The sequence below is a fragment of the Botrytis porri genome (genome assembly GCF_014898465.1).
Source record: "Botrytis porri strain MUCL 3234 chromosome Unknown BPOR_002, whole genome shotgun sequence".
NCBI lineage: Eukaryota > Fungi > Ascomycota > Leotiomycetes > Helotiales > Sclerotiniaceae > Botrytis > Botrytis porri.
This window is the reverse complement of record NW_024066076.1, coordinates 1,604,567-1,620,810: the sequence shown is the minus strand read 5'-3', so window position 1 is coordinate 1,620,810 and position 16,244 is coordinate 1,604,567. Positions and strand designations below refer to the sequence as shown.

The 16,244-nt window shown below is 43.5% G+C and overlaps 6 protein-coding genes across 6 annotated transcripts; 4 read left to right on the top strand and 2 right to left on the bottom strand.

Annotated features, from left to right (window-relative positions):
• Positions 1–1,847: 1,847 nt before the first annotated feature.
• Positions 1,848–3,819, bottom strand: EAF01_001505 (uncharacterized protein; the record flags this gene model as incomplete). Its single annotated transcript, XM_038909755.1, has 8 exons — positions 1,848–2,001; positions 2,096–2,486; positions 2,538–2,724; positions 2,774–2,901; positions 2,947–3,118; positions 3,194–3,450; positions 3,497–3,686; positions 3,739–3,819. The coding sequence occupies 8 exons, from the start codon at positions 3,817–3,819 to the stop codon at positions 1,848–1,850; spliced, it is 1,560 nt and encodes a 519-aa protein (XP_038774567.1).
• Positions 3,820–5,998: 2,179 nt separating this feature from the next.
• EAF01_001504 (uncharacterized protein) lies at positions 5,999–7,668 on the top strand (the record flags this gene model as incomplete). The annotated part of the gene is made up of 2 exons (XM_038909754.1): positions 5,999–6,550; positions 6,601–7,668. The coding sequence occupies 2 exons, from the start codon at positions 5,999–6,001 to the stop codon at positions 7,666–7,668; spliced, it is 1,620 nt and encodes a 539-aa protein (XP_038774566.1).
• A 634-nt stretch (positions 7,669–8,302) lies between these two features.
• On the top strand, positions 8,303–9,379 carry EAF01_001503 (uncharacterized protein; the record flags this gene model as incomplete). Its single annotated transcript, XM_038909753.1, has 2 exons — positions 8,303–8,983; positions 9,173–9,379. 2 exons carry the CDS (start codon positions 8,303–8,305, stop codon positions 9,377–9,379), a joined length of 888 nt encoding a protein of 295 aa, XP_038774565.1.
• Positions 9,380–10,637: 1,258 nt separating this feature from the next.
• EAF01_001502 (uncharacterized protein) lies at positions 10,638–11,375 on the top strand (the record flags this gene model as incomplete). Its single annotated transcript, XM_038909752.1, has 1 exon — positions 10,638–11,375. One exon carries the CDS (start codon positions 10,638–10,640, stop codon positions 11,373–11,375), a length of 738 nt encoding a protein of 245 aa, XP_038774564.1.
• A 992-nt stretch (positions 11,376–12,367) lies between these two features.
• EAF01_001501 (uncharacterized protein) lies at positions 12,368–13,611 on the top strand (the record flags this gene model as incomplete). The annotated part of the gene is made up of 2 exons (XM_038909751.1): positions 12,368–12,906; positions 13,242–13,611. 2 exons carry the CDS (start codon positions 12,368–12,370, stop codon positions 13,609–13,611), a joined length of 909 nt encoding a protein of 302 aa, XP_038774563.1.
• Positions 13,612–15,310: 1,699 nt separating this feature from the next.
• EAF01_001500 (uncharacterized protein) lies at positions 15,311–16,240 on the bottom strand (the record flags this gene model as incomplete). The annotated part of the gene is made up of 1 exon (XM_038909750.1): positions 15,311–16,240. One exon carries the CDS (start codon positions 16,238–16,240, stop codon positions 15,311–15,313), a length of 930 nt encoding a protein of 309 aa, XP_038774562.1.
• Positions 16,241–16,244: the final 4 nt, after the last annotated feature.

Sequence of the window (16,244 nt, the reverse complement as noted above, 5' to 3'; positions counted from 1 at the left end):
TGTGCAAGTGGCTACATTGAATACGATGCAACTATGCTATCTGCACCTTGATCGTGAAAGTTTTGATTGAGAATTTTCTCGTCAAAAGCCATATCAATTTTCATATGTAAATAAACTTCAACCCTACCTATCTTTGAGGTATCAAACAAATCAAACGAGTCGTCAAAATATATAGATGTCCAGCGAATGGGAAAGGAAGGGCCCGGCACTTTCTTGGTATTGTGAAGATAGCGAGATCATTGACATGAAAGTACCTCTCATATGTGCCCGCTCTCTTCGTCCATTGCTAAGTAAGTAGGTAAGGAATCACTATCAGTTTCTTTACTTTTTATTTATTATCTATTATGAATTCTCATCAAGAAGCTAGAAATAGATCTTTATGATTATTATTATTATTATTATTATTATCAATCCTATCTCAACTCAATCTTAGTATTTCAATGTACCTTATTTCATTCTATCCTATTCTATTTCATCCCATTTCATCCCATCCCATCCCATCCCATTTTATTCTATTACATCCCACTCCCCCCATCAAAGATCCACGCCACCCTACCCCTCGTGAAATCCGCAACCTTTAACTCTCCACACTCATTCTCCCATACACTCACCAACACTACCATATACAAAATGTCAAATCTCCACCCTCAATCTTACAGCTTGTAGCTAAAACCACATCCTTTCATAACGATTTGATTTCAGGGGTACCTTGAAGGGTGAAGATTTATGTATGTGTAGACATGATGGAACATCATCGACTCCATGAATAACAATCATTTCTTCATCCAATACAAAGAAAAATTCTTCTGATGAGACAGAGAAGAAAGGAAAGTCAGTAAAAGACAACAAGTCAAGAGGAGTAAACAGAACCGGGTAAGAACAAAAAGAAGAACAGAGTAGGATAGGATCCATTCCGCATACCTACCTACCTACCCATCAATCCATCAATCCATCAATCCATCAATTGCTCTCGAACCGATTCAATGAGTGAATACCCACCTACCTAGGTACCTTACCCAAGTACATGATTGATTTCAGACTCTATAATCCCCCCCCCAAAAAACATATCGCTTAGCATGTACTACCTACCTACCTGAATACATAAACCCCTCTCTCCTTCTACCCCTTCTAACCATCAACACCGAGTATCGCACACCAACACCTATGTTGCTCTCGAGATCTCTAAGCAAAGTACCTAGATAGATATGAACCACCCCTCCTCTTCTGCAAAAAGTAAAGGAAATCCATATTCCCTATCCAATCCTATCCTATCCTTTGATTTATTTTCGTTTTTTATTATCGAAAGTTTCCTTCTTTTGAAGGATTCATTATCGTCTGAGAAATATTCAGCGTTGTTATATTTCTCATCATCATCATCATCATCATTACAATCAAACCCCATATCAATATCATACAATTTCTGGGCCTTGCAAAAAAAAAAAAAAAAAAAAAAAAAAAAAAAAAAAGGTATTGAACAAGACTGCTAAGTTGCAGACCTAAGGAGGTCTTCAGATTCTTATTAGAAGTTGTGGCAGTAGAAACACGGACGGCGATTGCGATGAATTTATAGGTAGCCTTCAAGATTTTGACACCAGTGAGAACTGTACAGTATGAAAATTGAGGATACTTATTCGAGAGTGAATTTCCCATTTTCCATAATCTGATTTAGTCTAATAATAGAGCAATGCCAATTTACTCGCTCATGTGTGAATTATCTCGTACATGAAAACACCATATCAAAACCCCAATAATCTATCCATCTCAACCCCGACAAGGAGATAACAATACCACTTCCCCGAACTGCAAGACTTCAAATCCCACTAAGAATCTGAAAGGTCGAAAACATTTTACGAACCTGCACTCCCAAAACCGCATACCTCAGCATCACACTTCACCACCATCTTCCCCTTCTCTCTCCACCTCGTAGCCTGTTCATACGCATACGCCACTCCGATTAACTTCTCATCCTCCCATCTTCTTCCTACGAAAGATATTGCAAGTCTATCACCCATCGTTAGTTTCATTTTCTCATTTCAAACCATACCATCGTACCCTCAAAGAGAGTAAAACACAAAAAACCCATCAAAAAACTCACGGAATCCCCGGTCCCACCTCCACCATCCCATTTTGTCTCACAATCTCCGTTTCGGGGGGATAAAAACCCATAGGTACACTCACCACCGGACAACCTCCCACATCCGCCGGTTCCACTGCCACATTCGTGGGTAGGACTATCATATCGCAATTGAATTTATCTAGTAATTTGGGTATTTGTCTTCCCATATGATTTCTTTCCGCCATGGAATTTCGGTATTCTTCACTATCCCTAGTATATTTCTTGCCAACTTCGAGAGCTGATTCGAAGTGTCCGAGACCACGTTTCGTGGCTTCTTCCGCGGGGGTGGCGGTTGTATAGGCGATTATATCGGAGAGGGTGTATAGAGAATGAGGATTGGTGGAGAAGTGAGAGAGGGTCTTGTTGATATCTTTCGAGGCTAATTAGCATATGTTGTACGGATGGGAAATAGTAAATGTACTGTGGTATATATCCACTTTCAAAGCGAGATCATATTCGTCACCTGTACATGAAGATCTGTCGGTATTAAAAGATGAATATGAAGTCGGATCTACGATGGTCGCTCCTAGAGATCTTATTGCATTGAGTGCGTTTTCGAAAAGATGGATGGTCTGGGGATCAACATGCTTGAGGATATGGCGGGGTATCTTATGGTGTTAGCAATCAATCTGCGAGATACTCGTTAGAACATCTCACTGCCATTCGTACGCCGTCTAACCTTCGAGAGTTACACGCTTCAGTAAATTCTGGGATTTTATTTGGCTTCCGGCAGGATATCGAATCGCGAGGATCGGAAATGGTGATAGCATCCTGCTCATCCTCACCTCCTTTATCTCAGCTAGGCAAAAGGACTCGGTCCAAACACTTACCTGCAATCACAGTCAACACAAGTGCTGCATCCTCGACGCTCCTCGCCAATACTCCTACAGTATCCTGACTATTACTCGAAATATACATGCCATGTCTTGAAGTCATTCCTACCGTCGGTTTTATTCCTACAATGGCAGATCTCTGCGCAGGTAATATGACGCTACCAGAGGTCTACAATTTCCACGTTCAGTTTACGCATTCCACATTTGGTTTGCGGATTTCAAACGCCGATGAGAAATTACAAACCTCAGACCCTAGAGCAGCAGCGCAAAGTCCCAAAGCAGTTCCCACAGCACTACCGGATGATGAACCTTTGGGATGTTGATATTTATGATAGACACCCAAACACTGACCACCTACAGCAGACCAACCAGGAGTATTTCGATTATTGGCCCATTGGGAGCCATTTGCGACTCCCAATATGATTGCACCTTGTTCACGAAGTTTAATAATTGTTGTTGCTTCAATACTTGGAATAGCATCGAGGAGTCCGGTGCAGCCAACTTCAAGAGGTGAGAATATGTCTGACCTCAACAAATTTAAACTTACAGGTGGTCTTGAGGCCATGCGTCGTGAATAACAAATTCTTAATCAAGATTGGTACTCCATGAAGACTTCCTTGAGCCAAGCCACGGGACCGTTCCTCATCTTTTTCTCTAGCTACGTCAATGGCCTTTCGATTGATCTCACTGACCACATGGACAATTGAGTTGACTTGCTCGATTCGCTTGATGTAAGTCTTCATTATCGTTAGTGATACGGCGAAGAAGTCATTATGGGTATCGACGAGCCCTAATAAGCTGTTCACTTGAGAAATTCCCTTTCTTTAAACCATCCAGTATCTCGTGAATTGATACTTGATCAAGCTTCATGGTGGGTATCTTTTGACGACGAGAAACCAAACGAAATCGAAAAGGGTCCATAATAGACTTGAAATCACACATCATGAGAATATCAACGAATGTAGAAGAAGATTTCGATATTTCTTGATTTCATCGACTTGGTGTAATGTATCACGAGAGTGAGTCGTTTGGATAATTGGTGGTGTTGGCGATGATCTCATCATTTTCTCGCAGTACAGTCGTCAAATCGCGTTCAGTTTTCACGAGGCAAGAACGCAATTTGACTGGCAATTGGCCCCCGGCTATTATACGTGATGTAAGTGGTATATGGTGACTTCTATATCTTGAAAGTAATTTATCTTTCTCTACCATTCATTTTCCCTCGATCGTTTTCAATTAGCTCTTCACTCACTTTCACTCACTTGTACTGTCACGGCTGCGGTGAACAATGTTGATTGAAAAAATCCACATGAGGATACTCGTGAATAATTCCGACAATTCTTCACCATTATTGGTACGCTGTCGTGAGCGGATCCAACTCTTCGAGGGTGTCCAAGTATTCCTTCCATGCAACCGAGGGCAATATCCATAGGACAATCGATGATTATTTCAAACACGACTTCCTACAACCCGTCCCGTGCCATCTCGATGCTTTGCGTCTCTCTCGGTTCAGAGATAAAGTCGACTTCTGCTCAAGACGTACGTTTTTGGCGTTGTCATCGCAAAGCAATGCTTGAGTAGAATCTCAACCATGTGTCAAGCCAATGATGCGGTACGGCATTGATGAATATTCAAAGCCACATACGCAGATATATTGGACTGTCCAAGGTTGGTATTACTCGTGAGTGATTATGAGTTTCCATCGAGTAATGATCGAGTAATGATCGAGTAAGAAAATTGGATGGATTGAGTTCGTGCGGTTGGTTATGTATTAGCTAATCACCTCAACGATAGGCTAAACTTAAGTCCGATCCGGCATCGGGATTCGCCTTGGCTTCTTAGTCCTTCAGACGATGCAACCGACAAGCCAACCATGTAGGTACGTGTAACATCAGGTAGACGGTAGGTACTAGGTAGGTCGAAGGTAATCAATCAATTCGAGAACACAATACACAATACACATACATTACTACACATTACTACACACAACATACATATAAACCAAATTAATCGTGGCTTGTATTATCATGGTCGTCCAGCACACATGGTTGATAATCCAGATCAAAATTGTTGGAGGAAAATGATATGTAGGTATCCTGTTCACTGCCGTGTTCGTATTGAGTTTTCCACGCATCCACCACCACCACATCCACATCCACATCCACCACATTGAATCATCTTCACAGCTTCTTCTCATGAAACATCTTCACATGCCGAGATGACCCGAAATAAATCTTCAATCGCCCTAACGTAGAAGGTCTAGCCAGCTCTCATTCTTTCGAGCCTTCCTAATAACTAGGGAGTTGCTAGAAGAAATGCTTTACTCGATCAAAACACCTCATAGGCCATTTTAAGGGTTCAAAGCATGTCCCGACCGCTTGTTCCCTTACGCCAGGGGGAAAGAAAATCTTTATTTATGGAGCTCTAGACTGAGCTAGCGGTGGCTTTCTCATCTTGATCCAGGATGGGCGTCATTGGTCAGATTTTTAATTAAGCTTGGTCGTGTTAGGTTCAAGTCGATCGACCCCTCGGATTGGTGGTTGAGAAGAGAGATAAGGGATGCTCGATGGATGCTCGATGGATGCTCGATGGATTCTCTCTCCGTGTTCATGATAACGATTTTGGCGTGGGGATATCCAAGATACATCTTCGGATTATTCCACCATGGCAAAGCTACGGACAGTCACCGTATCATACGGGAATGCACTCCACATTACAAGTAAAGCCTATCGATCGTAGCTGGATTCTTTCCATTCATGTTACTCAAATTTCCTTATATCTCCATCTTCCCTTTCCCCAGATTTGAGACAAGTTCTTCGGATTCTAGAAATTCACTGGAAACAAAGAAAGTTCCCCCCTTCATTTCCCTTATCAGTCATTCCAATCATTCTCGAAGCTTGCTTATCCATCACACCTCTTATCCCCCACGATAAGACGTATTCCAGTGGATAGATATTCTTTCACAGCATATCTCAATATATCTTCAATTTGTTCCCAAGGACCCTCCTTATACTTTATTTCCCATCGTCACATCACAAAGGTCTTCAATATGACTACAACATACCCATATCCAACTCCTTCGGCCACACCACCTCACGATTCTCCATTACAACCTACAGTTCTCGTCTCTTCGAGAGCAGTCATCTTTGACGAGAATGACAATCTCATTGTCTCGCCTGCAACCATCACCATCTCACCCTCAACCGGCAAGATTATATCCATCTTACCTACCGTTCTCCCACCCTCTAGTTTTCCACCAAACACAATTTACGTCGACCACACTCCTCATTTAATCCTCCCGGGGTTAGTTGATGCACATGTTCATCTCAATGAACCAGGTCGAACCGAATGGGAAGGTTTCAATACCGGTACCAAAGCTGCGGCGTCAGGTGGTGTCACAACAGTCATTGACATGCCATTGAATGCTATCCCACCAACTACAACCATGAATGGATTACAAGAAAAGATCAAGGCTGCACAAGGTCAATGCTGGGTTGATGTTGGATTTTATGGTGGAATTATACCGGGTAACGCCGAGGAGTTGCTTCCGCTTGTTGAAGCGGGTGTCAGGGGGTTCAAGGGCTTCCTCATAGAGAGTGGTGTATGTACCTCCTCGCCAATCACAGCTGCAGTAACTAACACAAGGAACAGGTCGACGAATTTCCTGCCGTCTCTTCCGATGATATAGCCATCGTACTCAAGACACTCAAAGATTCTTCTACAACTCTCATGTTTCATGCGGAAATGATTCCACCAATAACAGCCTCCGTGGGTGATGATGTCCAAGTATCCCTTCCACCTCTTCAGCCATCAGGACCTCTGACAGCATACGACACCTTCCTATCCTCCCGCCCTCCATCCTTCGAAACATACGCTATTGATCAAATCCTCTCGCTTGCCCATCTCGCTCCTTCTCTCCATCTTCACATCGTACACCTTTCAGCCATTGAAGCTATCCCTCTCCTCCGTGCCGCTCGTTCATCTGGTATAAACATTACCGCGGAGACGTGTTTCCACTACCTCGCTCTTGCATCTGAAGATGTCTCCGAAGGTGACACCCGTCATAAATGCTGTCCACCTATTCGTTCGTCAGCCAACCGCGATGGCCTCTGGAATGAACTTTCACACCCGGAATCCGTCATCAAGACTATCGTTAGCGATCACAGCCCATGTACCCCGGAACTCAAACTCTTACCCGAGCATTTATCCCATGGCTGTGGCGCCATGCGCGACGACGCTAAAGGAGTGAATGGTGCATTATTGAAAGATCAAGAAGCTAAAGGAAAGGGCGATTTTTTCGCCTCTTGGGGAGGTATCTCATCAGTTGGTCTCGGTCTTCCAATTCTCTGGACAGAAGCCAGATCTCCTTCTCGCGCTTCATCTTCTTCCTCCCTTGATATTCTTGATATCGTGAGACTATGCGCTGTGAATACGGCCAAGCAAGTAGGACTTCAACATCGTAAAGGAGCATTAAGACCAGGATTAGATGCGGATATTTGTATCTTTGAAGATAATCACGAGTGGCTTGTAGGCAGAGAAGAATTGCTTTTCAGAAACAAAGTCAGTCCCTATACCGGAAAGACTATGAAGGGAAGAGTGAAGGAGACATGGGTTAGGGGAACTAAGGTCTATGAAAGGGGGGTTGGAGATATGAATGGAATGGTTGTTAGGAAGGAAGGTCCGGTTGGAAGGTTACTTTTGGAAAAGAGAACTGTTTAAACTTTAGATTTTAGATGAGGGAGTACGTGAATTGGATGGGTGCTCAAGGTGTAACGATTTGTGATATCACTTGGAAGTTGTCGGTATGGTACGGTATGGGATATAATTGCATGGATGGATGAATGGTATAAAGGAAAACTCGCATGCCGGTTTAGCTTAAGTTGGTTGCATATGTTTGGTGATTATTAAATCGAATTTATGGTATAAGGAGTATTTTTACCGGGCCATTTTTCTCCTTCTTCTCCTTCATACTTCCGATTTTCGTTCGTGTGTTTGAAATGTCCACGGGTACCCGTGGATTTGTAGGCCCCGGGGACCTTTGATTGTGGCTAGACTCAAATGTGGCGTAAGGATGACGTTAACCCTAATATAGTTTGGCTTCAAACGTGACTCCGGCAGAGAAGGGGACCACACAATTCATCATTCTTCAGTTATTCTTCGTTCACCAGCTTACTTAAACTTCCATTTTTACTTCTATAACCTTAATCTATTGCTCGAAATATATTGTTTTTAATCTGAATGCGATTTCAACCTCAACTATAAGACAACATACTTAAAGTCCTGCGACGAAAATCGAGCCAAGTCCATTAACCCCTATCGTCACCTAAGCCTCCAACCATCCACGTGCATCACAATGTCAGACTTTCTACCAACCGTACCTATCTTTCAACCTCCCACCACCTCAGCTACAGAATACACGATTACCACGCCAGCCACCACCGATACCTCTCTTGCCCACGCATCCGCATCCGAGAATCCGATTCTGCACCCCCGGAAATTCGATCTAGAAAGTGACACCGAGCTATACCTCCATGAAAACCGCGTGATTCCTCGGCTATTCTTCTACGAGCCCGAAGGAGAATTGCAAATCTCAAGATTGAAGATGTTGAAAGAGGGGTATTTTGTGGGACATCCGAGGACGTTGGTTTTTAGCGTTGCTGGGGCCGTGGCTCCCGTGAAACGTGATGCTCTTCAGACTTTGGATCTTGGGTTTGGGTTTCCTTCTGCTTCTGCTTCTGCTTCTGCTTCAGGGTCGAGAGATACGGAGGAGAAGTATAGAGCAGCCTATTCGGTGCATTTTGGACCGAAGTCCAGGTATAATACTACCGGTGGAGTGAAGGAGACGGGGAGCAAAATAGAGATGCAGAAGATTGCTGAATTGGCGGCTGCGTGTGAGGCATTGGAGTTTGTGGAGTTAGAGTGTAAGATGAGGGTTAAGGGGTTTGAAGATGTTAGTGGGGAGATTGCTGCGGGTGGATTGGTGGTAGGGGTTACGAGTAGTACGAATTTGTGGTATGGGATTACAGAACATATTGTAAGTTTATTTTCCTTCCGTTTTGTGTGAAGGTACGGGAGAGAGGGGTATCTAGGGGTTGTCATATCTGGCTAGGTGCTTTGGCTACATTGACCAAGACCACACGTCAAATTTCCCACTCATACCCTCTCCCACCTCTACAAACCAAACCACCAAACACTCCACAAATCAAAACTAACAAAACCACAGTACAAATGGAAACGCAACAATTTCCACAATTCAAAAGGCAACAAAGTAGTAGGTGAAGATCTATGGAGAAGGATCGATGAATGTATGAATCGATTCGAATTCAACCAGACGAGAGTCGCTTGGTTATTATGTGAAAAGGGAGATAATGAAGCGGAGGCAGCGGCTCAGAAGAAGGTTGATGACACTTTTGTGAGGGGTGGACAGTAGGTGTTGAGTGAGGATTTGTGTTTGAGCGAGGATAAAAGAGGGGGTGACTGGGGAAGCCGGGAGGAAAGGGGTGGTAGTGGCACGGAGCATTGTGTATGTATGATCTGTATATAGGTATGTATATATTTATCACGGGACTTTGCAGTTTTCCTCGCGTAAAGCCCTGAGTAGGAAATCTTCAGATATAATTATTCGGCATTTAGGAAGATTGAATAAGACATCGCAATCTTACAAACGACTAAATCACAACCATCATTAACTACAATAGGCTTTCTCTACAGACTATCCATTACAGTATTTCATCACTCGAAATCTTTCCCCAAATACGAAGCCGTCTCATACCCAGCATCATTCCTCTCCAAATTCCCTATTCCCAAACACTCAATAGTATAAAGTAATCACCTTATTTCATTCACAAAGTCGACAGTTAGATGCGAATCTGTGGTAGATATGAATTTTGTATTTCAGCATTCAGAGAGTGCCCTGCGTCAAGCATGATAAAGTTAGCCGTGGCGTATGGGAACGTGTTCGTATATGGTGTTTATTGTAATGTAAGTGCTCTTGATGAAAATTTTGGAGTTTGGAGGTGAGTCATCATGGCTGTGAATAGAGTTGTGAAGAAGGTGGGGAGGAGGGGATAGTATATGGTGTGCTTTGGAGCTGTAGCTGTGAAAGTATCAGGGTAGGAGTAGAATGGGAGGAAATCTAGCGGACTATGATACTATGTTGATTGGATTGAGAAAGTGGCATAGATACCAAGGTTGATGAACAGAAATAAGGAAGGTATAATGAAGAAGGATTCAGAAACAGCTAAGTGGTGATCTGGTAGGAATGTATCAAGTGATTTAATTCAAAATGCGGTATCGGGAGTGGGATTTATCAAAGCTTCAAAGCTTCGACTGGTTGTTTGGATTCCTCATTATTTGATAAGTTGTTTGTAAAAAATCATTTAACCTGTGATTTTGAGCGATATGTTGTTCCTTTGAAAAATATGGATTTGGAATGAAAGAGGTAAGTGCTGATGCAGGTATATACCCCTTCTTGAACGCTCCTCCCGTCTTCTCTTTTGCTGAGAAGCTCAGCAGCGATCCATGGGGGGTAAACAAAACGACTCAGAAAAGATTTCAAACAGCTTCCTATACACAATCAAAGCTATCCACCCCAATTTTGGATTCCCATCATTCAATATCTCGATCTGCTCGACGCATCGCAACCAAGAGAACAGTCAATTCTACCTCACCAGCAGCCAGAATACAATATGTCCATCCCTATACATACCAACGGGACATCCCCCGTCCGCCGTCGAGAAAAACTCTACCGAGAGCTCATCCACCGCAAAGCCGTCCTCACCGATTTTCAACACTTACCCACTGTAATCTACGACTGGCAAACAGCCGAAGGACCCTACTTTCCCAACATATACCAACGACTCGGTGAGGGAAACTCCAACGGGGCACCGCAAAACCTCATGGAAATGAGAATCGAACGCCATAGACATCTCATGGCGTCGAATTCGATCATGCCACTAATCGCTCCATATGAAGTATATCACCCGGGCGATCTCGTATACAATGTACGGTATACCATCTGCGCCGCGCTCGAATATCTAAACCCGGACGGAACGAAAATGGAACCGCGAGTGGTTCATGGACCGGATGCTCACAGTGTTATTATACGAACGACATATTCGACGCCGCCGCGCACAGCGATACAGAATATTCCGCATACGGCACCCGGGGGATTGTATTCGTGGGATAATATTGGGATTGAGGCGGTGCAGAAGATGTTGTATGCGCATGGGATGATGTTGTTTGGAGCGGATGGGAAGAGGAGGGTGGTGCCGTTGGAGGAGGAGGTGGTGAAGGACTTGATGGAGGAGGTGGAGGAGGCGGTGAGGGGGTGTGTGGGGGAGATGTGGGGGCTGGGGGAGAATACTATTGGGTGTGTGGAGGAGGAGGAGAAGTTGGATAAGGAGAGAGCGTTGAGATCGAGATGATGGTATGATGGAGAGGGATGTGAGGGTGGGGGTATGGGTGTGATGAATATGTTTATGCGGGGCGAGAGAGGCACGAGCTGGAGTTTTGATATGATTTTTTTACTTTGCTGGTAGCCGAGAAGATGGAGAGAAATTTAAAAATTACTCAATGCAGGTTTTAATGATTAATGGCGAGGGAACTTCGAAGTTGATGACAGACACTCTTTAACGATTATTCAGTTGTATTGTTTCGTTCGTAGAGGGAGGACTCTAACAGTTAGAATAGGTATACAATAGAACTTAAGCTATTCCTCGACATTCAAAGTGTTCTCCTAGAATCGTCCTTTTTGACGCTTGCTTTTCTTTTCTTTACAGAATTTACATGTGTTTCATGGAACACCAGAAAGATGAACTATTCCCATGTACCGCTTTAAATATCGCTCATACACATTCTTAATTATGTCTTAGTAGTCGGTCAAACCTTCGGGGAAGCTTGCGGGATTAGGTTCGACACCTTTGAATCTGTCACTGTTCCGAAATTTGTATAGGAGGAATATAATGGATGTTGACGGAGATGCAGCTAGATTTCAGGTTCAGATTCATGCTCTCGCTCGGCAAGGATTCGGTTACAGTTGCTGGTGAACTGTTTACCGGTGTTTTAATCCACATTAAGAAAGTAAGCTACCTCCTGCATCATTAATACCCAATAGTAATTTGTTCGGAAACCTCCATTATATTCGGGGCGCCTGCAGAACCAATAAGCATTCAACTCACTATCCTGGACGTCTCATGTAAACGGACCGCGGACCAACCGATCATCGTTACCAAGACTCATGTATAGTTTGCATCCGCCTTCTGTATTAAGGAAATAATGATTAAAATACATTCAATCGCAAATATGAGTGCAACAGAAGAATTTGGGAGAGAAGCACTTTAGCTTCAACAAACAATACCACCCACTGAACCATGGCTCATTTGGAGCATTTCCAAAAAGTGTGCGCGACCATCAACGCATGTTGCAAGACGAGATAGAATCATACCCAAATACATTTTTGCGATACACCTATCCTGAATCACTAGGCGAGTCTCGCCGCGTCATTACACCTCTTCTTGAGGCGGTAGCAGACGAAGTTGTGTTCGTGCCAAACGCTACTACGGGTATCAATACTGTTTTGAGAAACCTCGTGTGTGAGATAGGCGATGTAGTTGTTTATTTCAGCACTATCTATGGGGCATGTGCGAAGACCCTTCAGCCTATCTGTGAGATCTCGCATGTTGGGCTGGAGATGTTTCGTGTTGAAATTGATTATCCCACCGAAGATGAGGATGTTATCTTCAAGTTTTCAGGTACTATCGAACAATTACGAGAGAATGGGAGGAATATCAAGGTAGCCATTTTTGATACCATAGTAGCTTTACCAAGCGTGACATTTCCCTGGGAAGCGATGGTGAAAGTGTGTAAAGATTTAGGTGTGTTAAGCCTCATCGATGGTGCACATGGAATCGGACACATTGATCTCTCGCACTTAGGACAGTTGGACCAGACTTTTTCGTTAGTAATTGCTACAAGTATGAATTAAACTTCGGCAAAGTATCATTTGCCTGTAAGTGACTTGGAATAGGTGGCTTTATATTCCTCGGGGATGCGCTATATTACATGTACCGATCCGAAACCAGGTCCTCATACGAAGCACGCTTCCTACATAAAATCTTTTCAGTTGGCTAAAGATTCTCCCAAGCCAAACTACTTTGTTGAAATATTTCAAAAAGTTTCAACAATTGACCCCACTACATATATCTATATCCCTGAAGCAATGAGATTCCGACAAGTAGTCTGTGGTGGAGAAGAAAAAATTCGCAATTACTGTCAAACCATCGCGCTGACAGGAGGTCAAGAATGGCGGAAGTTCTCCATACGGAAATTTTGGAGAATTGTTCAGGTTCCATAAACAAGTCTTGTTTCGCCAATGTCCGTTTGCCTTTGCAGATTATGCAGACTTCCGCCGAAGTTTGTGCTGAATCCGAGACTGGGCACTTCTCAATAGGTTCCTCAGATGCCCCTGAGATTGCCAAATGGATCGAAGAAACATTCATCAAGAGATATGATACAATGATCATTACCAAGTATTATTCAAGCCGTTTATGGGCTAGAATTAGTGGTCAGATCTATCTTGAAATGGCAGATTTAGAATGGGCAGCACAAAGACTTAAGGATCTCCGCTCAAGGGTCGAGGAAGGACACTGGAAGCGGGTGTGATGAAATGGAAAACAGCATTGAAAAGTAAGCAGTGAAATTTGGCTTCAGTCCTTTGTTCAATACCTCTCACATGCACGACTCCCGCACATGAAAATATATGTGGACTGTAGCTTTGGCTTTTAAGGGGGTAGCTATCAATATAATTAAAGTATAACAGTCAGAACAACACTCCCCTCCTCGTTAAATACTAAAAGCCCCAGCCAAAAAATCTTGTATGCCATGAATTCTCCGACTCGCAAACACCTTTACCCGCCTGTCCACGCCCTATCGTAATCTCCCAATCAGGGAACCATACTCTACCAGTAGATGCATATCTACCTCCACAAACTCTGTTGATTTCCGCCATCGCTTTTGCGATCTCCCGGTTGCTGATGTGGTAATACTTCCCATTTCTCTAACTACAGACATATAGTTGTGCTGCACTGTATGTATATATCACCCTGTTTAAATTCTTGCCGATATTGAAAGACATCAAGGGCGTTCCAACTCCGCCTCCAAAAAGTTTAGACATGCCATCGAGGGCAGATCCTACCTCTTCAGGGCTGATAAACTCGCCTGCATTGCATCGAACGACCATTCTTGGTGTCGCCAGCGAGTACTCATTCTCCTTGTAGGCGATGACAGAGTGAGCCACAAGAATTATTGTGGACATCATCTTCATAAGAATGCGGAACTTCATTTCGTATGTGATAGAAATCGGAAAATCGATGTGAACCGCGTACTTTAGTGTTTCGTGCTGATAAATTCCCGAGACGGTTTCGTGAGCTGCTTGTCAAAACTTTTTTTTCACGTTCGAAAGATTCCGCTTTATATGCAAGATGAGCTTCACTGATTCAGAATCTAGATCATTCTATCTCGTCCATTCCATAGCATACTACCACTTGCTACTACCCCAATTTATCAAGACTGCCTGATATTATGTTTCTGAGTGATTCTGATACAGTGGCAACATGAAGAATCATATGGTGGAGAATTCAATCACGCTGATCGATGTCTTAGGTGACGCATGTTTCCATTCTAGACACTGCTATGTCTGATCCACATGGAGTGATATCTTTGATCTTCCCGTAAGCTCCGGAATAGTCAAGACTGAAAATACGCACCACTTGACGAAATGTGTGTATATCCTACCAAACTTATGCCTTGAGATCTTCAGTTTACAAATTCCCTTATCGGTTCTGACACAACCAATCGAAGAGTCAAACCCTGGAGATCAAACTTGGCCCGTGGACGTAAAGTACAACCACATGCTCTTGTGATAATATACATGATCCCAACAATATCTTCCGACTTAATTGATTGATTTTTTGATTCCCCAGCTGCAATTATATACTTGCCCTGAATTTTGAGTGTATACCACTTGCTATCTCTACGAAACATGAAGAAATTGGTATCTTCTGTACCATTTATAAAAGCACAACACACACGCAGCTTAGAAAATTGCTTCACATGAGCATTTTCGTCGGTGGTGGATATTCCTCGTAAATCTAAGACAATAGCCTGTGATCATAGAAAGTATTCTGGGCCTGTCGGCCTGACATCCAACACAGAGTTGTGATAATAAATAGTTGCAATTTCGGATTGTATTACTAGGTAAAGAGAAGTAATACATGAATGTCGCAATCCACAAACAAATCGCAATACGGGAATATACAAATATCACTAAGCAGTCCCCATTACCCACTCGTTTCACCTTCTTTCAAAGCGACTTGCTCTTCTTCTTTTCCGCATCCGCCTCTGCTAGAGCTTTCTCGATAGTCGTCCACTTCAAATCCGGATACCTATCATTATCGAGAGGATCCAATTTTCCTTTTCCAGAGACCATATTTTCCACATACTGCATCCCCTGCCAAGGAGGAAATACACTCGTTTCCTCTCCCCCGATCACGAACTTCAATATCGAAATAAACACTCGAAGGAATCCAATACTTCCTGTCCACATCGGCGTATACTGCTCACCACGAACCTTTGTGACAACAGCAGCCAAATCGTTTGCATTGACCGAGCTACCCGCAATACGTAAGAATTTCGGTGTTGGGTTCGGATCCGCAGCTACAGCAGCTGTGTAAGCAGCTACGTCTGGAATCAACGTGTAATCTAATTTCTGATCCACGCTTCCGAAGTAGAAAATCCGGTGCCATTTATCGTTGATCACTGGCATTTGACCAGTTGTGAGAAGTTCCATGAAGCCACCATTCAAAACACTCGTCCAGCGAATTCCCGAAGCATCAAGCTTGATGTGAAACTCACGACGAAGATCGAGATTTCTATTGGATCCCGGCGTGCACTTGGTAAAATCCAGAGCGAAATCCGATGGAATGAATCGCTGTACATCCGCAGCAACTGAAGCTTCGAGGAGTCTTCCCTGAACACCTAGCATAACTTCTCTGAGACCTTGAAGTGCTGAAACGACTGTTGTGGCACCAGAGACGGCTTTCTGGATAGCTGGAACATCGTTCATGTCGACTTCTAATATATTGACGCCAGCGTCTTGTAATTTTTGGGTGCGGGATGCGGCGGTGCCGGGACGTACAAGAGCTTTGACGGCTACATTTCTCCTGCGTAGATCAAGGGCAATTTGAGAGCCTAGGTTACCTGCTGCACCTGCGACGGCGACGAAGCTTGACATCTTT